Source organism: Mobula hypostoma, chromosome 6, assembly GCF_963921235.1.
Source record: "Mobula hypostoma chromosome 6, sMobHyp1.1, whole genome shotgun sequence".
NCBI lineage: Eukaryota > Metazoa > Chordata > Chondrichthyes > Myliobatiformes > Myliobatidae > Mobula > Mobula hypostoma.
In genome coordinates, this window is record NC_086102.1 from 76,730,552 (window position 1) to 76,753,855 (window position 23,304).

Here is a 23,304-nt window from a genome sequence, read left to right on the forward strand (position 1 = left end):
GCATATCCACCGTCAATGCTTTAAGTGTCATTTGCAGTCTATCTTAGCTAATTCACGTCTCATACCTTCAAAGTTACCCCTCTTTAAGTTCAGAACCTTTGTTTCTGAATTAACTATGTCGCTCTCCATCTTAATGAAGAATTCCACCATATTATGGTCACTCTTACCCAAGGGGCCTCTCACGACAAGATCGCTAATTAACCCTTCCTCATTGCTCAAAACCCAGTCCAGAATAGCCTGCTCTCTAGTTGGTTAAGGGTGATGAACTTGGTCCCATGTACTGATCTATGCATATGTTGTGAGCATTCGTTTGAGAGAGAGGCAAGAATGGATGTTTAATCTTCCAGGGTTTTGACATTTTAGAGAAGATAGATGGCGATAAAAGAGGGTAGTTGCTGTATTAATCAGGGACAGTATCACAGCTGCTCTCAGATGGACATGGAAGGCTAAACCACTGAGTCTATATAGGTTCATTCACTCTGGGCAGTATATTGGGCAAGTCCACATCTGACATGTGGTGCATGTTTAAAGACCAGCTGCGTAAAGTACAGGACAGGTACGTTCCAGTCAGAATGAAAGATAAGGATGGCAAGGCAAGAGAACCTTGGATGTTGAGAAAGGTAATGAACTTAATTAAGGAGGAAAGGGAAAAGTGTGTAAAGCTTAGGAAGCTAGAATCAAACAGAACCCACGTCAAAGTTGCTGGTGAACGCAGCAACTTTGATGTGTGTTGCTTGAATTTCCAGCATCTGCAGAATTCCTGTTGTTATCAAACAGAACCCTTCAGGATTATAAAGAAGCCAGAAAAGAACTTCAAAAATTAGGAAAGCCAGAGGAGACCATGAAAATCCTTGGCTAGTAGGATTAAAGAGAACCCTAGGGCATTGAATTAAGAGCAAGAGGATAACTAGGGAGTGAGTTGGATCACTCAAGAATAAAGGAGGAACATGTGTTTGAAGGTGGAGGATGTGGGTGAGGTCCTAAATAAGTCCTTTGCATCAGTATTTACCAATGAGGAGGACATGCACGAAAGGGATATAATTGTGGAACATACTAATATGCCAGGGCATTTTGAGATAAATGAGGCATCGTTAGGTTTCTTAAAGCTCATTATGGTAGCTGAGTCTCCAGGACTTGATGGGATATACCTCAGGTAATTTAGAGAGGCAGGAATTGAGATAGCTGGTGTCTTGACCAGTATCTTCATGCTCACCCTAGCCACTAGCCACAGGGGAGATCCTGGAGGGCTGGTGAGTAGCTAATGTTCCATTATTCAAGAGGGAGATGGGGATAATCCTGGAAACTATAGTCCTGGGTCTCAGATGAGGATTAAGGAAGTATTGGGGAGAATTCTTCACTTGATCTAGGTTGGTTTGAGTAGTCTCAAAGATTTGTGCATTTTTAAATTTAATACTTCTCAAATTTTATCGGGATCCTTAATGCCTTTACAACAGTTTTTAATGAGTTCTATATAATGGACTGTTAATAAAGCCTTTTTAATAAGGAATTAGATTAAACACAGGTTACTAATTAATCATAAAGTGTCATCAATTGCTTTTAGGTTTGGTGTCTGAAAATATTCACTTTTGTTTGAGGTTTTTGTATAGATGAAATTGCTGTTCAATGACTAAAATTCAAAGTTACTCCTATCATTTTGGATCTCCGCCTCCCCCTCCAACTTTCAAATCCCTTACTCACTCTTCCTTCAGTTAGCCCTGACGAAGGGTCTCGGCCTGAAACGTCGACTGCTCCTCTTCCTAGAGATGCTGCCTGGCCTGCTGCGTTCACCAGCAATTTTTATGTGTGTTACACCAAGAGAGTAGTTGTTTTTAAAAAAATATAATATCTATCTCTTATTTGCCATGTTGTATTTGCATTCTTGCTACATTATGTGTCAGAATTCTTGCAGTTTGGTTTGGTGTGCTTTATGTATGTCACCTTTGGAACCCACACCACTTTGTCAGCTATTGTTTAAGTATTAATGCAAATAGACTTCATTTGAAATTTACTTTTACAACTATGTTGTTACCTCTATTTGACCCTGAAGCATTGCAGAGAGATATGACAATGTAAGCAGAGTAGAACTTAATGAATGAATTTACAGACATTTGAGATTTAGCAGGGACTGAGGACTTGCATGGTATGACTTGGTAGAAAGGTAATGAACCTTGGTTCACTAATACAAAAATACAGATCAATATGACTGATGACCAGTTTAATTATGTTTGGGAAGGGTTTCTTCACATTACTAATATGGTTTTCTTTTTCTGTAGATAAAACTGAGAAATACGATTCTCGAGATGTTGAAAGATTAAAACAAGATGATGTGTGGGTTGAGAGCTATTTGCAATGGAGACATGACAATGTGGATGATACTTTGAAAATGATTGATGAGAGTTTTCAATGGAGAAAAGAATTTTCTGTTCATGGTAAGTTGTCGGCAACGTGAAATTTTTGTTTACTTCAAATTTTCCCAGTAGACCTTTAAACCAGGTTCTAAGAATACTTCTGCATTTCAGCCTATGAATGAAAAGCATATCTAAAAGCTTGTAATTCTTTCATGGCCGCTCATTCAAATACTGTACAACTTGGTGGCATCTTAAACAATTATACTGTAATCAGTTTTTATTAAGTGCAGTGATGTCTGTTTTGTACTTGCCAAGATTGCACAATGGACAAATAATTGGTTAACCACCTTTCAGTGTCCTTTATTTGGATCTTTACTTGGCAGTGTGCGGGTAGGGAAAGGTACATGTTGCCCAATTCCAGTATGTAGCAGTAAGCGAAAAGATTATGCTTAAGAGATGTGCATGAGGATTTTAAAGTAAAACCATAATGTACAATCTTCAAAATATTAGTGTTATATATTATTCCTCGTGTAGCACACAACCTGGATTGATTTTATCCAGCTACTGAATTTAAAACTTCGAAGTTTTTTTAAAATCTATTTTGGATATTGTCAGATAAACAGACTTCAGGCATCCTTTCCTTAGTAACAGAAGTAAGTGATTTGGTGCTGTAATTTGATTTGTAATTTTTTTTTTAGAACTTTGATAGGATTTTTAACCAAGAATTTATTTATTTGTGAACACAATTGTTGTAATTTCATGTATGAATGTGAAGGAGGTAGGTTCCTGTGCCAAACAAATGTTTACACAAAACTTGGGGAAAGACTAATGTCAAAATAGTGTAATTTAATTATTGCTAAACTGAACATAGGGGTAAGATGAGGGGGAACTTCTTTACTCAGAGAGTGGTAGCAGCGTGGAACGAGCTTCCAGCAGAAGTGGTTGAGGCAGGTTCGATGTTGTTGTTTAAGGTTAAATTGGACAGCTATATGGACAGGAAAGGAATGGAGGGTTATGGGCTGAGTGCAGGTCAGTGGGGCTAGGTGAGAGTAAGAGTTCGGCACGGACTAGAAGGGCTGAAACAGCCTGTTTCCGTGCTGTAATTGTTATGATCACTTTAGAAATTGCTTGAGCAGACTAATTTTCTGAAGTATTGTGGAAGTTTCATTTTGTCATTTAGTAAGAAGAAATAACTATGGTAGATCTTTTGATTTTCAGTTTCACAGTTCCGTAATTTAACACAGTTTGAATGAATCATTGTTGGTATTGGAAGTATAAAGCTAATTGCAAAATTAATGGATGATTTGTTAATATATATTTAAACCAGCACATTAAAGACCAAATTCTTTGTTTAATATGTAATTTTCAAAATAAAAGTTTGTTATTCTAAGATAATTAAGTAATTAAGTTCAATTATTCTCGTTGTTTAAAATAATAGCTCTACTTTCATGAGTTTTTTGAAGCCTGATTTAACTATGGAATGATAGAGATCTAGACGATTATAAGGCTAGCAGGAAGGAGCTTAAGAAAGAAATTAGGAGAGCCTAAAGGGGCCATGAGAAGACCTTGATGGACAGGATTAAGGAAAACCCCAAGGCATTCTACAAGTGTGTGATGAGCAAGAGGATAAGACGTGAGAGAATAGGACCAATCAAGTGTGACAGTGGAAAAGTATGTATGGAACTGGAGTAGATAGCAGAGGTACTTAATGAATACTTTGTTTCAGTATTCACTACGGAAAAGGACCTCGGCGATTGTAGGGATGACTTACAGTGGACTGAAAAGCTTGAGCATGTATATATTAAGAAAAAGGATGTGCTGGAGCTTTTGGAAAGCATCAAGTTGGATAAGTCACCAGGACAGGACGAGATATACCCCAGGCTACTGTGGGAGGTGAAGGAGGAGATTGCTTAGCTTCTGGTGATGATCTTTGCTTCATCGGTGGGGACGGGAGAGGTTCTGGAGGGTTGCGGATGTTGTATCATTATTCAAGAAAGGGAGTAGAGATAGCCTAGGAAATTATTGACCAGTAAGTCTTACTTCAGTGGTTGCTAAGTTGATGGAGAAGATCCTGAGAGGCAGGATTTATGAACATTTGGAGAGGCATAATATGATTAGGAATAGTCAGCATGGCATTGTGAAAGGCAGGTTGTGCATTACGAGCCTGATTGAACTTTTTGAGGATGTGACTAAACACATTGATGAAGGTAGAGCAGTAGATGTAGTATATATGGATATCAGCAAGGCATTTGATAAGGTACCCCATGCAAGGCTTATTGAGAAAGTAAGGAGGCATGGTGTCCAAGGGGACATTGCTTTGTGGATCCAGAACTGGCTTACCTACAGAAGGCAAAGAGTGGTTGTAGACGGGTCATTTTCTGCATGGAGGTCGGTCACCATGGTGTGCCTCAGGGATCTGTTCTGGGACCTCTACTCTTTGTGATTTTTGTAAATGACCTGGATGAAGAAATGGAGGAATGGGTTAGCAAATGTGCTGATGACACAAAGGTTGGGGGTGTTGTGGATAGTGTGGAGGGCTGTCAGAGGTTACAGCAAGACATTGATAGGATACAAAACTGGGCTGAGAAGTGGCAAATGGAGTTCAACCCAGGTAAGTGTGAGGTGGTTCATTTTGGTAGGTCAAATATGATGGCAGAATATAGTATTAATGGTAAGACTCTTGGCAGTGTGGGGGATCAGAGCGATCTTGGCGTCCGTGTCCATAGGACACTCAAAGCTGCTGCACAGGTTGACTCTGTGGTTAAGAAAGCATACGGTGCATTGGCCTTCATCAATCGTGGGACTTGGTGTAGTGTGCTCAGTACATGGTTGCCTCACTACAGGAAGGATGTGGAAACCATAGAAAGGGTGCAGAGGAGATTTACAAGGATGTTGCTTGGATTGGGGAGCATGCCTTATGAGAATAGGTTGAGTGGGGTCGGCTGTGGCACAACAACATCGGTGCCGGTCCTGGGAGTGGAGGTTCCCGGATTTGAAACTAGTCGGGTCCGCTCCCAAGTACGCTTTCCATCCGTGCCGGGTTGAGTGTCGAGACTGCAACTCGACCTCGTGTAACAAAGTGAAAATGCTGCGAAAATGTCTATGTGGGGAGTGGTGCGATACACAGTCTTCCTCTCCTCCCCCCTCCCCCCTCCCCCTCTCTCCCCCCACCTTGGAAAGAGCCATGAAAAATCCATCATCATGGATGCATGCACGGGACACATGCAGGCACACACGCACAGACCCGCACGCTTGACCTTTTTTCCTTGGAGCGACAGAGTATGAGAGGTGGCCTGACAGAGATGCATAAGATGATGAGAGGCATTGATCATGTGGATAGTCAGAGGTTTTTTCCCCAGAGTTGAAATGGCTAGCACAAGAGGGCACTGTTTTAAGGTGCTTGGAAGTAGGTACAGAGGAGATGTCAGGGGTAAGTTTTTTACACGGAGATTGGTGAGTGCATGGAATGGGCTGCTGGTGACGGTGGTGGAGTCAGATACAATAGGGTCTTTTGAGAGACTCCTGGATAGGTACATGGAGCTCAGAAAAATAGAGGGCTATGGGTAACCCCAGGTATTTTCTAAGGTAAGGACATATTTGGCACAGCTTTGTGGGCCGACGGGCCTATATTGTGTTGTAGGTTTTCTATGTTTCCATGTTAACAGATATTAATGACCCATGTTTTATATGAATATTTGTTGTTCTTTACACCTGAAGACACTGGAATTTCAAAATCTAAAATTAGCCAGTTGACCTCAAAATTCAAAGCACTTATGTGCCACTCTATGCAACCCTGAGATTCATTTTCTTGTGGGCAATTACAGTAAATACATGAAACACAATAGAATCAAAGAAAGACCATACCCAACAGGGCAGACAACAACCAATGTGCAAATACAAAAAGAAAGGTGGAAAAACTAATAATTAGAGTAAAATAAATATCACGAGCATGAAATGAAGTCCTTGAAAGTGGGAGCAGTTTAGTGATGAGAGGAATGAAGTTGAGTGTAGTTATTCCCTGTAGCTCAACAGCCTGATAGTTGAGGGGTAATAACTGTTCCTGAACCTCATTTGGTGGATCTTGAGGCTTCTATACCACTTTCCTGATGGCACCAGTGACAAGAGAGCATGACCTGGGTGGTGGTGGTCCCTGATGTTGGATGCTGCTTTCCTGCGCCAGCGCTCCGTGTAGATGTGCTCAGTGCTGGGGAGGGTTTTACCCGTGATGGACTGGGCCATATCCACTACTTGGGGTATTCCCCCCACCCCCTTAAGAATAGGTGCATAGAGTTGACCTCAGCTGAGGGTTCTTTTATTAATCAGGAAAAACAGGCACTGGTTGTCTGTAGAAGTGATCTTTTTTTGGTCCAGATCTGTTAATCTCTTAAATTTTTTGACCTTGTATTTTTCAATTGAATTCACAATGAGAATTCTCAACTGATAACCCTGGTTGTAATTTTTTCCCCTTCAGTTTACAATGCCTTAATAACTGTATGAGAGACTAAATAATTTCATCATGGTGTTGTATATAATTTGTGAATCATATTTTTGAAGTCATTCCCAGAAATCTTAGGTTTAAGAACATGTTGACTTGTAGAGGCAATGGGAAAATAATTTTTATTCTGTATACTTGTAGATTTAAGTGAGTCCAATCTTCCTAAATGGACCTTTGAAACTGGAGCTGTTTACCTTCATGGATACGATAAAGAAGGCAACAAAATATGTGAGTTTCAGTTTGTTTGCTGTATAATTTGCACATTAGGTGGATAAATGAAGTTAAGCACACATCATACATGACCGAATTGAATACTGAAATAGGTTTGAGGAAATACTGGTTATGTTTTCTTTCAACTGATGACACAAAATGTTTCTGCCCTCTTAGGATTACATTTCCCTCTTTTCATTGCAGCCAATAATATGAAATTTTATGAGATATTACTTGGTTAAGTAAGGCAGGATTGGAAAATTTAGAATCTGTTTATTGTTGTTATCACATATAGCAAGATACAGTGGAAAAACTTGAAATGCATACTGGTCATTACAAAGTGCATTGAGATAGGTCAAGGTAAAACAATAACAATACAGAATAAAGTGTAACAGCTATGCAGAAAGTGCAGTGCAGGTAAACAGTAAGGTGCAATATCATAATGTAGATTGAGGTCAAAAGTCCAATTTGTACTTGAGGACTATTTAATAGTCTTATAACAGCAGGGTACAAGCAGTTTCTGAGCCAAGTGGTACGTGCTTTCAGGCTTTTGTACCTTCTGCATGATATGCAGCTTGTTGATCATGTTGGTTGATTTGCTGAGTCAATGAGAAGTATACAACCAACAAAGACAAAATGCTGGAGGAGCTCGGCAAGCCAGGCAGCATCTATGGAAAAGAGTGAACAGTTGGCGTTTCAGGCCGAGACGCTTCATCAGGACTGCATCAAAGAATCCTTTTTTTCTTATAAGTAATGCTCTTTTATATGAATTTATTACCCATTTAATTTAAAGAAAAATAATTTTCATTTTAAAACATATAGTCTTACATCTTTCAAGAATGGCCTATTATCTGCTTTGCATCATAACACTTTATTTGCTCCTGACCGCTGTTAAAGGGATCATTTTCATCACAAACTCCTTTTGACAACACCTGTCTCTCGTTCAGATTTGGGACCTGACTCTGCTGGCTGCCTACTTTTAGAAATGTATGAAATTCAGATTTGTGCTCTGATTGAAAGAAAATTGAGACTTGTCCTGTTTGTCTTAAACTAGATGACATTAAAAATTGCGTTGTGCAATTTATTTCCATTTCCTGTTGATACACACACAAAAAAACATGAGTTTTCTTTTGAGATAGCTGCTGGCTGTCCAATATCTGAGTAAAAAATTATCAACTATTGGGCCCAAAATTCTATATTGACGCTGTTGAAGGGTCTCAGCCTGATATGTCAACTGATTACTCTTTTCCATAGATGCTACCTGGCCTGCTGAGTTCTCCAGCATTTTATGTTTGTTGTTTGGATTTCCAACATCTGCAGATTTTCTTTTGTCAGTGAGAAGCATAGACAGTCCATTGTGGGGAGGCTGGTTTCTGTGATTTGCTGAACTGTGCCTGCAGCTCTCTGCAGTTTTTTTGTGGTCATTAACAAGGCAATTGCTAAAACAGGCCATTATGTATTCAGATAGGATGTTCTCTATAGAGCATAAATATATATTGTTAAGAGATGACTGAGCCTGCCAAGTTTCTTTAGCCTTCTGAGGAAGTAGCGGCGTCAGTGAGCTTTCTTGGCAGTGACGTCTACTGTTTCAGAGACAGTGACCACAACTCCCTGACCTTTAGCATTGCCTTGGACGGGGTTAGGAGCAGATGGTACGGGAAAGCATTTAATTGAGGGAGGGTGAGTTTTTATGCTATTAGGCGGAACTTGGGAATGTAAATTGGGAACCGGTCTACTTGGAAATGTACAACGGAAATGTGGAGGTTGTTTATGGAGCACTTGCATGGGGATCTGGAGAGCTTTGTTTCATTGAGGCCGGGAAATTATGGTAGGGTGAAGGAATCATGGTTGGCAAGAGAAGTGTAACATTTAAAGAGGAAGAAGAAAGCATATTTACAGTTTAGGAAGCAAGCATCAGACAAAGCTCCTGAGTTATAAGGTAGTCTGGGAGGAGCTTAGGAAAGGACTTGGAAGAGCTAGGGACTTGGTACAACTAGAAGGTGGCATGAGAACATCCTGTCGAATAGGATTAAGGAGAACCTCCGCAGCATTCCACACATGAAAAACAGGAGGAGTGCTAGAATGGGGGTAAAGCTGATCAGGGATAAAAGTGGAAACATGTTTGAGGAGGTAGTGTATACTTAGTTTCAGTAATTTTTTAAAAAGGTTTTTAAAACAAAAGGACATGCTGGAACTTTTGAAAAACATTCAGATAAATAAGTCTTTGGGACTGAATGGGATATACCCTGGGTAATTACGAGAAGTGAAGGAAGAGATTGCTATGCTTTTGGCAATTACCTTTGTGTCCTCACTGGCCACAGGAATAGTACCAGAAAGTTAGAGGATTGTAGATGTTATTGCTTCATTCAAGAAAGGTAATAGAAATAATCTCTCAACCGGGGGTTCTAGTCCAGCGGGCCTTGCATCCGTATTGGGCAAACTATTGGAGTGGATGCGTGGATGATTTACGAGTATTTGAAGAGCATTACCTGATTAAGGATAGCCAGCATGGCTCTGTGAGGGGCAAGTTGTGCCTCATGAGCCTGATTGACTTTGAGGAAGTGACAAAACAAACTGATGAACGTAGAGTGGTGAACATATATGGATTTTTGTAATGCATTTAACAAGGTTCCCTGTGGTAGGCTCAGTCAGAAATTTGGGAGGCATGGGATCCAGGAAATGGATTTGAAATTGGCTTGCTTTTAGAAGACAGAGGGTGGTAGTAAATGGAGCATATTTGACAATGAGGATGTTCAAAATTACTTATTATTTTCCCTGACCTTTCTTGTTGGGAAAGGTGTATTTTTGACCATCAGTTTTAAAAATTGTATTGTGATAAGTTGATCAACACACACACAGAATGCTGGAGGAACTCAGCAGGCCAGACAGCATCTATGAAAAAGAGTATTGTCAAGGTTTTGGGCTGAAATGTCGACAGTACTCTTCCAAAGATGCTGCCTGGCCAGCTGAGTTCCTCCAGCATTTTGTGTGTTGCTTGGATTTCCAGTGTCTGCAGATTTTCTCTTGTTTGTAATAAGTTGATAATTTTTTTAGAATTTGGCAAAACATATCTGGGCATATGACATTGTTTCGTTTTGCTCGTCTTTTCCTGATTCTGGCATGAGTCTTATTTTTGCATTAGTCTTGATGAAACTGCTATGCATGTATTCTAATGTATAGTAACTTGCATTCACTAAAGGTTTTTGAATGTGTCCATGTGCTCTTGGCCTTTGGGCCATGTTTTTAAACATTTTACTGTTGAATGCACTTAATTCTTTAGAAGATCAATTGCTCATGTCTGAAGACCAACTGTTTTCAAGGTTGGTAAGTCAGAAGGAGGAACATAAGATTATTAAGTAGAAGTGAGAGTTGTCCTCTCAATACCATTCAATAAGGTCATGGTTGATTTTCTTACTTCAGTGCATTTTTCTGTGTTAACGTTCATATGTCCCTGATCTTTTTTTTGTTCCAGATAGATGATTAAAAAAAACGGAGTTTCAGTCTTGAATAATGTAACTGAGCCTTCACAGTCCTCTTAGTGAAGTAGAAAGATGTACTGCTCTCAGAGTGGGGAAATTTCTTATCTCTATCCTGACCAGCCTAACATTTGTTTTGAGAATGACCCCTTGGTTTTAGGCATCCAGGCAAAAGAACCACGAATTCTACATGTATCAATTCTGTTTATTCAGAAAAATACAAGCACACAGATATAGTTTGCTCATTTGTTCCACATGCAACGAATCTGCTATCCTAGGAATCAAACTGATGAATCTCTGTTAGAATCTATAATAATATCCTTTATTTTGGGGTAAAAATAACAAATCCATATATAGCATTTTCGATGCAATCTCACCAGGGATATCTGTAATTGAGGCAATGTTGTTGTAAAAGGATTTGGATATAAAAACATACCTACTTTTATACCCAAATCCTCTTGCAGAAAAACCAAGGCATCATTTGCCCTTTATTGCTTGCTGAACCTGTGTGATAGCATAAATAATTTGTACATAAGGACTTGACTCCCTCTGAATGCTGCTGCCATTTAAAAATACTTTCTTTATTTTTCCCTACCAAAACAGTTCTCATATTTTTCTATAATAATTCCATTTTCCATTTTTCTTGCCCATTTACATCATATTTCTATTCTGTTAGGCCTTCATTGTCCTTGTAGCCTGCACTGCCACCTGGCTTTGTATCATCCAGCATACTTGAAAATATTGCATTTGATCCCCTTACCTATATCATTGAAATACACTCAATGAGCACTTTATTGGGTACTCCTATACACCTGCTCATTATTGCAAATATCATGTAGCAACAGCTCAATGCATAAACATGTGCAAGCATGGTCAAGACGTTCAGTTGTTCGGACTAAACATCAGAATGGAGAAGAAATGTGATTTAACTGACTTTGACAGTGGAATGACTGTTGGTGCCAGATGGGGTGGTTTGAGTACCTCAGAAATTGCTAATCTCCTGGATTTTCACACACACGTCTCTGGGGTTTGCAGAGAATGGTGTGAGAAACAAAAACAACATCCAGTAAGCAGCAGTTCTGTGGGCGAAAATGCTTTGTTAATCTGAAAGGTCAGAGGAGAATAGCCAGACTGGTTCAAGCTGACAGGAAGCCGACAGTAACTCAAGTAACCATGAGTTGCCATGGTGGTGTGCAGAAGATGATTTCTGAACACACAGCATATTGAACCTTGAAGTGAATAAGCTACAGCAGTGGAAGACCACACCAGGTTCTACTCCTATACCTGATCAAGTGGCCACTGAGTGTAGATTGTGAATTGTGATCCCAGCATCGATTCCTGTAGCATCTACAGCAATAGTCTCCCAACTCAAATGCTGTTTTTGGCCCATTATTTTTTTAAATCTCACATAGCACTTTTTGAAGACCTTCCACAAGTCAACACGCTGTACATCAGCTAACTCACCTTTATCTCTGGCCTGTACCCTATCACAGATGTTTCTTCTATTTACTCCACTGCTTCCCTGGAAGTTGAAGTTTGATTTTGTTTATTACTTCGTTGCTGGTGTTGACTTGTTCTTTCTCTGGATATGCTTCTTCACATGCTGGAAGCATTTAGAATATTTTGTTTCAAATTTCCACCATCTACAGATTTGTTTTTCTCCTGTCGCTTTTCTGAATTGACTAAGCAACCAGTCAAAGTGAGGCTTGAGGAGGACAGGTAGATTTCAGACAAAGCCAAAGCAAAGAAGCATAGATAAAAATTCAATTAAACTCATTTAGTACAGAAAGCAAAACATATCTTAAGGGACATTAGAGACAAATGTTGAGCCATTATTGAAAGATAAATTCATTGCTTTTTAACAAAAAAAGAATTATTGCATGTAGGACTTTGGCAGTGCTAGAAATTGTTATGCCATTAAATTAATTCATAATTTTATTTTTTACTAACATTTTCCAATGTGTTTAATTTTGCATCCGGAATGCCAAATTTCTTTGTGTAATAACAATGTAGTGATTGCTTGTGAGGAGCTAGCCACATTGGTCCCTTTAACCATGTATGTATGGAATCAAAAACTGAGATCCAGTAAATCCTGACCTCTTCAGTTACTTTACCTCAATGTCTGGGCCAGTTAGTGTCTTTCTGTTGATATTTAAAAAAAATTTCACTGATGATAAAAACTGACTTCCAGGGTTTAATAATACAAAATAACTTGACTCATTTCAGCTGAAATGGCAAAATAACCAATGCCTGTTTTCAATCAAGACATGTTTTTTTTGCTGATAGTCATAACTCTGATATTACTGACCTTTTAGAAATTCTGGTATTTGCATTTTTCAGTGTAAGCGCAAAAATAAGACTTATCAGTAGTTCCATAAAAGTGATCAATATTTCCGAGTTAGTTTAACAATATTGTAGAGAGCAGTACTCACACTGTCGTGATTCACAGTATATTATTGTCCCTCACAGTTGATGAAGCTTAGTTGACCTCAATATGCCCTCTATTGTGCATATTGTCCTGCTTATTATTTATTGTAATGACTGCACTGTTTTGTGCACTTTATGCAGTCCTGGGTAGGTCTGTAGTTTTGTGTTGTTTTTTACGTAGTTCAGTGTAGTTTTTGTATTGTTCATGTAGCACCATGGTCCTGAAAAACGTTGTCTCATTTTTATTGTGTACTGTACCAGCAGTTATGGTCAAAATGACAATAAAAAGTGACTTGACTTGACACATTGTTTTGCAGTTTGGTTTAGAGTGAAACTGCACAACAAAGATACAAAGACAGCTTTGGAAAAAAAGAAGTATGTTGCCTTCTGGTTAGAACGCTATTCCAAAAGAGAGCAAGGAAAACCTCTTACGGTGGTATTCGACCTGACTGAAACTGGAATAAGCAATGTAGTAAGTGCCACATAAGCATCTTTTCTTACTAATTGCTGTTGAGTGGAGGATGAGATACTGATTGGGTGGGAGGTGCTTGGGTTTCATCTTTCTAACTAATAAATCTCTTGTAGCACTTTAACAATTCTGTTTTTATTCAATTTTTAATCCATATTTTGATTCCCTTAGTCTCTAGCAAATTCAAAAGCATATCTAAAATAGATCATGGAATAGTATTACAGACATCCCACCTCTCCCGGAAGTTCCGGGAGTCTCCCACAAATTGATGGTGCTACTTCCCTGAAATGAGTTTTTTCAGGGTAGGATGTCTGGTATTATGAAGTGTAACCATATTGAATTTGTTTTTCCTATGTCATAAACTGTTTATGGAATGAGCAAATGAAGGTGCTTACCCTTTTGCAGTCAGTAAGGTGGTTTGCAGAGCTTTTTTTCCAGGGCCCAGTTTCAGTATCATAACAGGCCTATTGCTTAATCTTTTCGCTGTGTATAGATATCTAGCTGAGTAGAAATTAATACATTTACAAGAGCAGCTCTGTTAATGCCTGGCAATAAGCTGTCATCCTTCACTGAGTGGGTGCATATTTTCTATAGAAAGTCATTTCCACTCTTAATGTCTAAGCACAATGATTCTTAGCAGTATTGTGGATGTGTCTGAAATGCAACAGTTCAGAATAGATATTAATCTAAAACCTCACTTCATTCTCTAGTGAATGTGAAAGATGCTAATGCACCATTTGAAAGAGCAGGGGCATTCTTGCAGTATTCCAGCAAATGTTTCTGTCAGTCAATGTCACTTGCAACTGGGACCAGCACACAAGTGTCACCAGCACAACAGCACCTCAACCTTCTTTGAAGTTTGCATAGATTCAGCATGTCACCAAAAACTTTGACAAACTTCTGATGTAGTGGAGAGTATCTTAACTGAGTGCATCACTGTTTGAAACGCCAATGCCCTGGAACTGAAAAGGCTACAGAATCTGCTGGATATAGCCCACCTATCACAGGCAACCCCCCCCCCACCACTACTGAATACATTTGCATGATGGACTACCACAGGAAAGCAGCATCCATCATTGAAAACTCCCATCCCCCCACACCACCACCACCATCCAGGTCACGTCATTAGATAGGAGGTACAGAAGCAAACCACCAGGTTCAGAACAGTTATTACCCTACAGTCATCAGGCTTATGAACTGGTGTGGATAACTTAATTCATCACTACTCTGAACTGATTATAGAACCTACAGATTCACTTTTAAGAATTTACAATTTGTGCTCTCAGTATTTTTTTATTTACACAGTTTAGATTAGATTATGAGGACACTCAGTCCTCGTTTATCGTCATTTAGAAATGCATGCATGCATTAAGAAATGATACAATGTTCCTCCAGAGTAATATCACACAAAAACAGGACAAACCAAAGACTAACACTGACAAAACCACATAATTATAACATATAGTTACAGCAGTGCAAAACAATACCATAATTTGATAAAGAACAGACCATGGGCACGGTTAAAAAAAAGTCTCAAGTCCCGATCAACTCCTATAGTCCCCGATAGCAGGCGACAAAAAGGGAGAAACTCCCCTGCCATAAACCTCCAGGCACCGACAACTGACAATCGCCAATGCATTGGAAGCACTCGACCACAGCCGACTGAGTCCGTCCGAAAACTTCAAGCCTCCGACCAGCCCCTCCGATACAGCCTCCCGAGCGCCTTCGACCTCGTCCCGGCCGCCAAAACAAGCAAAGCTGAGGACTCAGCGGCCTACTCCTCTGGAGATTCTGGACCACACAGTAGCGGCGGCAGCGAACCGGGCATTTCAGAATTTTCTCCAGATGTTCCTCCACGCTTTCACGTCTGTCTCCATCAAATCAGAATTGTGCACGGTACCCTACTAAACGAATACAGATATCATACCGGAGTGGCCGCGCGCGCTGTGTCGTGCCGCCATCTTCTCTCCTTCCTCCTCCAGTTTCTTTTGCACATTGGTGTTTGTCAGTCTTTATGTAGAGTTTTATGTAAAATTCTATTGTATTTTTTTTCCTGTAAATGTCTGCAAGAAAATGAATCTTGACATGGCTTAATGTTAATAGGGGGAGGTTGAGATGCAAATAACAATTCCCATAATGAACCTTTTAGTTTCATAAATTCAGTGTTGGCAAATTTTAATCTTTTAAAAACAAAATTTAAATGCAATCTTGCTTTCATGTTCTCTGTTGCTACTACAGACCAGTTGAAGAACCAAGACCAAAATCATTTAAAGGTCTGTGATTCTTTCAATTGGATCTTTCAAAAGGTCTGTGATCCCTTAACTGTCAATCTCAGTAAAAACAATGCACTACAGGAAGGAAAGGTACATCGCATCCGGAGTTTCTCTGGTTAGTGGACGATTTCCCTCCAAGCTTCTCTGAGTGATTTTCCAAAGAGATCACCAGCTCGTAACCCAGCACAGATAGAAAGCGTGCAGAGTCGGCTGGGTTTGAACTCGGGAACCTTTCGTCCCAAAGTCCGACACTGATGCCACTACGCCACCAGCCGGGTCTGCGCTACAGTAGAGAGGAGAAAAGTGGTGGTGTTTTCCTGTCATAAATCCCACTCTATTACATTTCAGCATGTTTTGAGATGGGAACATTTTCAACTGGTACGATTCCATGTTTTGGTTTTTTAAGTAAAGAGTTGGATAAACTTTTTGATTTGGAAAGGCTTAAGTTTCTTTTAGGAGTCACATTTTCTTCCTTTCCAATGCTTCCTCCTATATATATTTTAGATTCGATAATTAACCTTAATCCATGTCAGAAAGGTGCATCGGCTATGATTTATAATATTATTATGAAACTTAGGAAAGCTCCATTTGATAAGATTAGGGTAGATTGGGAACAGGAATTGGGGCTTACCATTTCTGTGGATGATTGGGGGCAGATTTTACAATTAGTTAATACTTCCTCTATTTGTGCTAAACATTCCCTAATTCAATTTAAAGTGGTTCATAGAGCACATATGTCCAAAGATAAGTTAGCGCGTTTTTACTCGCATATTAATCCTTTCTGTGATAGATGTTCGGGGCAGATAGCCTCTTTAACTCATATGTTTTGGTCTTGCCCTACTTTGGAAACTTTTTGGAGAGATATTTTCAATATTATTTCTAAGGTATTAAATATAGATATCTCTCCTCACCCTATTACTGCTATCTTTGGACTACCTAAAATTTCTAGTAATCTTTCCCCTTCAGCCCGTAGAATGATTGCATTTCTTACTTTAATGGCGAAAAGATGTATTTTACAACATTGGAAAGAGCTTAATGCTCCAACTACCTTTTTTTGGTTTTCTCAGACGATTTTATGTTTGAATCTGGAGAAAATTAGAAGTAACCTTTATGATTCTTCATTTAAATTTGAACAGATTTGGGGACCTTTTATTCGATATTTTCATTTAATGTAATATTTACCCTTCTTGTTTTTTTTCACTGTTTTAATGGAGGTCGGGATTGAGGACGTGATTTTAAGTTTAACTCTGTTTGGTTTCAAGTTAGCCCATTGCTTTGCTTTGCTTTTAGGTAGTTGCACGGTGGGTTTTTTTTTGGGGGTTTTTTTTTTCTTTTTTCTTTTTTTTTCCATTGATATATATAAAATCTAGTATACTATTATGTTATCTTGGTTTCTTATGCTTAAATTACATTGTTTGTAGTATTTTCTTTTTGGTATTGTTATCTTTTGGAATTTTATTGTACTTTAACATTGTATTAATGTTTATATGGCTTACCTTTTTTGTATACTTACTCAATAAAAAGATTTAAAAAGAAAGAAAGAAAGGAGTCACATTAAATTGATGAAAATCTGCATGTCTAGGTTTCAGTATTGAATTTATTAGGTAGCATCAGCCTGAGAAGTCACTTTTTTAAAAGAAGTTCTTCACACTTTCCAGCAATAAACAAAATACGAGATAAAATCACAACAGAATCAGGTTTATTATCACCGGCATGTGTCATGAAATTGATTAACTTAGCAGAAGCAATACAATGCAATTCATGATAATACAGAAGGAAAAAGTAGATCAATTATATTAAGTATATATAATATATGCATATTAAATAGATTAAAATAGTGCAAAACAGAAATGATATTTAAAAAATAAAAGATGAGATAGTGTTCATGGGTTCAGTGTTCATTTAGGAATCGTATGGAGGAGGAGAAGAAGCTTGTTCCTGAATCTTTGCCTTTCTGAGGCACCGCTCTTTGAAGATGATTTGGGTACTATGGACACTTGTATCCAAGATGGAGCTGAATAATATTACAACTTTCTTTAGCTGCTTTTGATTCTGTGCAATAGCTCCCCACCCCCCATACCAGACAGTGATGCAGCTTTTCAGAATGTTCTTCACCGTACATCTATAGAAGTTTTCAAGTGTTTTAAGTGACAAACCAAATCTCTTCAAACTCCTAATGAAATATAGCCGCTGTCATGTCTTCTTTACCCTATCTGCATAGATGATTGGGACCAGGTTAGATCCTCATTAATAGAAGTCTGATATTCAGATTTTATTTTTGAGTAGCTGTGAATTACAAATTTACTTGTTTTACAGATGTGGAAGCGGTTGTTCATATCTAAGATGGGATTTTTCAAAAAGTTTTTTCTCATGTAATGTATTTTCTTTTAATTTCTAGGATATGGACTTTGTGCGTTTTATCATCAACTGTTTTAAGATATATTATCCTAAGTACCTTTGTAAGTACTTTGCCACATTTTACCACTTTAAATATTCATTTTTTTGTTCGATTTTTTTTCTCAACAAAAAATTTTCATTTCATAGTGATGGTGGATGATTATGAGGGACTGAAGAAGAACATATAATAAGACATTAAAGCTTTCTATGCTTGTTTGAATCTTGAGTCTGCTTTAGTTTTCAAATGGGCCTCTGACTGCCCCATGTATTTGGAGAACAGCGATGATTTACTTGGATTCAGGAAGGTTGCAGATCCTTTGGCCCAACAAACACATGCTGCCTAATTACACATGTGATCAATTAATCTTCTAACCCGTATGTCTATGAAAACTGGGAGGAAATCTGGGCACCCAGAGGAAGCCCGAACGATCACTGGGAGATCATATGAAATCCTTATAGTCAGCAGTGGAATTAAACCTGGGTCACTCGCACTGTAATAATGTTATGCCAACCACTATAATACTATGTGCTGGTAAACTTCAGCATTGATAACAAAGTAAAAGCCTTTAAATGTAAAATAGGAAAAACTGAAAGGGGTTGAGAATGCCGGTGTCACAGTAGATAGGATGATATCAATCTTTTTTAAATTTAAACTAACATCACCCAATGTATATTCATTTCTAGAACTCTGATATTTTCAGTTGTTGTCACACTGTGACCATGTAGTAAGAATTATAATGCTGTTCAAGTATTAATTCAGCAAAAATATTCTTGTTGCTCAAGAAAAGGCTTCATTCTCAGTAACTTGTCTCACTTAGCAACATGTATTTATTAAATTTTGTTCCAGTGTAATAAGCAATAACATTCAGAAGTCTCAAAGTTATTGTGAATTGCGGGAGAGGAAATTTGACAGGAGTTGTGTGATAACTGCAATGGAAAAAACTGCATGCAATATTCCTGGTCATTATGGGGTACTTCCATTATATCAGTTTGAAGAAGTCTAACAAGCTATCATCAACATCTCACCTGCAGAACATTTTCAACATACTGAAATCGCTGTCACATAACTGTCAAGAACTTTTCCCATGCCATCATGCAACTTGTTCCATCCCACACTTTGGCATGTTTGATCACCTGGCTGTACTTCTCCCAGCACATAGGCTGAAGACCGCAGCACAAGCAGTAAGGGTGGCAATGGTATGGTTAAGGGAGGTGGAGGAGCATATACGGGATGGCTGTGAATCAGTAGACTGGACCATATTCAGGGATTCATCTTTGGATCTGAATGCCAACGACTTCATTCATTTCAAGTTTTCCCAAGCTAGAAGCCCTGAATGAACAAGGTGATTCAATCTCCTGAGGGCTAGATCTCTGGTGGTCAAGATCATTGGTTGAGAAGCCTACAAAAGTGGTCCCCAACCTCCGGGCCTCGGACCGATACGGGGCCACGAAAAATGTACTGGTACAGCGGTAGCTGGAATGCACCCAGCACATCGTTAAGAAAAATGCGGAAGTAAACAAGCTAATTGATTAGGTGCCGCCCGGCACGTAGATGTCGGCCCAGATCAGAGGCGATTGCTGATTGCGTCACCTCTGATCTAGGCCTACATTTATGTACCGGGCGGCACCTAATCAATTAGCTTGTTTATTTCAGCTTTCTTCTTAAAGATGTGCTGGGTGCATTCTGGCTACTGCTGCACTGCTGTATTCTTCGTGGCCCCGTATCGGTCCGCAGCCCGGAGGTTGGGGACCGCTGTCCCACAAAAAGTCTAGGTATGACCTACAGAAGATCATGAGAATGATAGGTAGTTCTGTGTAAAATTAGACACAATCAAATACACAACAATTATGGCAGGGTTTGCATGTCATAATTTCCTATAAGGCAAAACTAACAGCATAAATAGCTGTGATGCTTCAGTCCCGGATGAGTTTCGTGACCTTTATGCACACTTTGAAAGGAAGAATAACACGACACCTGTGTAAACCCCCAGAGCATCTTGTGATCTCTGTCTTGGAGGATGATGTCAGAATATCTAGGCGGATGTTGAAAATCTGTGCAGACTAGCTGGCTGGAGAATTGTACATCTTCTGTGGTTCCCACCTGCTTCAAAAGTCACACTGATGCACAAGAAGGGAATGAGCTGCCTCAATGATTACTGACTTGTAACATTTGTGTGATAAAGTGCTTTGAGAGGTTTTTTGTTGCTAGGAGTACTGCAAATCCTGTCTGAGCAATACCTGGACCCACTGCACTTAGGCTAGCCACCGTAACAGGTCTACAGTGGATGCAATTTCACTGGTCCTCACTCTACTATGGAGCAACGAGACAACAGCAAATTGTCTGTTGGGCTCCTGTTTAGTGATTATAGCTCGGTGTTCAATACCTTCATCCCTTCACTAAACAACAGATTTTAAAACCTGGACCTGTACCTCCCTCTGCAACTGGATCCTCAACTTCCTTTTCAGGCGACCACAGTCAGTACAGTGGGGTGCCATGATAGCATAGCAGTTAACGTGACACTATTACAGCTCAGGTCGTTGGAATTTGAAGTTTAATTCTGACATTCTCTGTAAGAAGTTTGTACGTCCTCCCTGTGAGTGGATGGATTTCCTCTGGGTGCTCCAGTTTTCTCACACAATCCATAGATATACTGATTAGTGGGTTAATTGATCAATGTAAATTGTCCTGTGATTAGGCAAGGGTTAAATAGGTGGGCCCTTGGGTAGTTCAGCTCTTGGATCAAAGGGGCCTGTTCTGCACTGTATCTCCAGATAAGTAAATAGATTAATGAAAACATTTCTTCACTGATGATCAACACAAGTGTTCCTCAAGAATGCCTGCTTAGCTGACTGCTCTACACTTGTGACTGTGTGGCTAAGCACAGCTGAAATGCCATTTATAAATTCGCAGGTTACATCAGTGTTATTGGTAAAGTGTTAAATGGCAGCAGGGAGACTACAGGAACAAGATTGATTGGCTGAAAGAATAGTATTGCAACAACAAGTTCACACTCTAAGTAAGCAAGACTAAGGAATTGATTGTGGACTTCAGGAAGGGGAAATTGGAAGTAGATGCACCAGCCTTCATTGGGGGGCTAGCAGCTTTATATTCATGGGTGTCAGCATCTGCAAGGATGTGTCCTGGGCTCAACACTTTGATGCCAGCGGCTCAGTTTCTTTAGGAGTTTGAGGAGATTTGGTATGTTCTTAAAGACACTTGCAAATTTCTTTTGATGTAAGGTAAAGAGCATTCTGACTGGTTGTATCCCATCCTTGTAAGGTTTCAGTGCACAGGATCAAATGAGGCTGTAGACTTGGCAAGCTCCATTGTGGGCACGACCCTCTTTATCATTCAAGAGGTGGTTCCTCAAGTAATCAGCATCCAACAGTAACGGCCTTCACCATTTGGGACATGCTCTTTTTTTCTACTGTTAGGGAGAAGATACAGGGGTTTGCAGACCCCACTCAACAATTCAGGAACAGCTTTTTTATTCTCTCCAACAAATGTCAGAATGCTACCTTTTTTTTCTTTTTTGCAGTATTTATCTGTTTTGTAATTTATCTTTCTTTCTTTTTAAATCTTTTTATTGAATAAGTATACAAAAAGGTAAGCCATATAAACATTAATACAATGTTAAAATATAATAAAATTACAGAAGGTATCAATACCAAAAAAAAATACTACAAACAATGTAATTTAAACATAAGAAACCAAGATAACATAATAGTATACGAAATTTTATATATATATATCAATAGAAAAAAAGAAAAAAAAAACCCAAAAAAAACCCCACCGTGCAACTAACTAAAAGCAAAGCAAAGCAATGGGCTAAGTTGAAACCAAACAGAGTTAAACTTAAAATCACGTCCTCAATCCCGACCTCCATTAAAAACAGTGAAAAAAAACAAGAAGGGTATATATTACATTAAATGAAAATATCGAAGTGTTTTGTAATTTATGGTAATTTTATTTTTACACTGTACCGAATAGCAAACCTCATGTCATACAAGACAGAATTATAAATGTTTTACGCTAACCTCCTCAAACTGAAATTTATGCTGTTTGGAATTTTGATGCTGTAGAAAGCTATTGGTTTTTTTTGAACCAACACCGGTGTTCATTGAAAGAGAACAAATAAGAGATTTTAAAGTTTTTTCAGTTTTTATATGTTTATGTTAAATTTATTCTATGGGAAACTTGATTTTTCTAGCTATCTGCTATTTTACAAAATAATAAAATAAACATGGATATTCTTTCTATTTGCGAATTTCACAATATGAAAAAAAATACCTTTACCTGCTTTTCACTTGTGAATATTGCAATTGAAACTCCTTTTAAATCGCCCTGGTTCAAACTGCAAATCTGAAGAACTAGATGGGCCAAGAGTCTATTTCTGTGCTGTAGTATTTTGACTTTAAGAACATTGGAGCACTGGATCAGTACTTATGTGGTTAAGGTCAATTTCCGGAACGTTCAACAGATGAAGCCATTGCCATCACTCTCCACCTGGCCCTAACCCACCTGGACAAAAAAGACACGTACATTCAAATGCTGTTCATAGACTTCAGTTCAGCATTCAACACAATCATTCCTCAAACTGATTGGAAAGCTGAGCCTACTGGGCCTGAACACCTCCCTCTGCAACTGGATTCTAGACTTCCTGAATGGGAGACCTCAGTCAGTCCGGATCAGAAGCAGCATCTCCAACACCATCACACTGAGCACGGGGCCCCCCAGGGCTGTGTGCTCAGTCCACTGCTGTTCACTCTGCTGACCCACGACTGTGCTGCAACACACAGCTCGAACCACATCAAGTTCGCCGATGACACGACCGTGGTGGGTCTCATTAGCAAGAACGATGAGTCAGCATACAGAGAGGAGGTGCTGCAGCTGACAGACTGGTGCAGAGCCAACAACCTGTCTCTGAATGTGAACAAAATAAAAGAGATGGTTGTTGACTTCAGGAGAACATGGAGCGACCACACTTCGCTGAACATCGACTCCTCCGTAGAGATCGTTAAGAGCACCAAATTTCTTGGTGTTCACCTGGCGGAGAATCTCCCCTGGTCCCTCAACACCAGTTCCATAGCAAAGAAAGCCCAGCAGCATCTCTGCTTTCTGCGAAGGCTGAGAAAAATCCATCTCCCACTCCCCCCCCCCCGCCCCCCCACATCCTTACTACATTCTACAGAGGTTGTATTGAGAGCA

General features: G+C 39.2%; 1 protein-coding gene across 2 annotated transcripts in view; it reads left to right on the plus strand.

Annotated features, from left to right (window-relative positions):
- Window positions 1–23,304, plus strand: part of mospd2 (motile sperm domain containing 2) — a 129,925-nt gene that overhangs the window by 27,410 nt on the left and 79,211 nt on the right. For both annotated transcript variants that reach the window (XM_063051034.1, XM_063051033.1), the window contains exons 3-6: window positions 2,274–2,429; window positions 6,985–7,071; window positions 13,274–13,428; window positions 18,097–18,157. In XM_063051034.1, coding sequence (XP_062907104.1) covers window positions 2,384–2,429; window positions 6,985–7,071; window positions 13,274–13,428; window positions 18,097–18,157 — 349 coding nt within the window. In that variant the 5' untranslated portion in view covers window positions 2,274–2,383. The remainder of the gene's footprint in view (window positions 1–2,273; window positions 2,430–6,984; window positions 7,072–13,273; window positions 13,429–18,096; window positions 18,158–23,304) is intronic.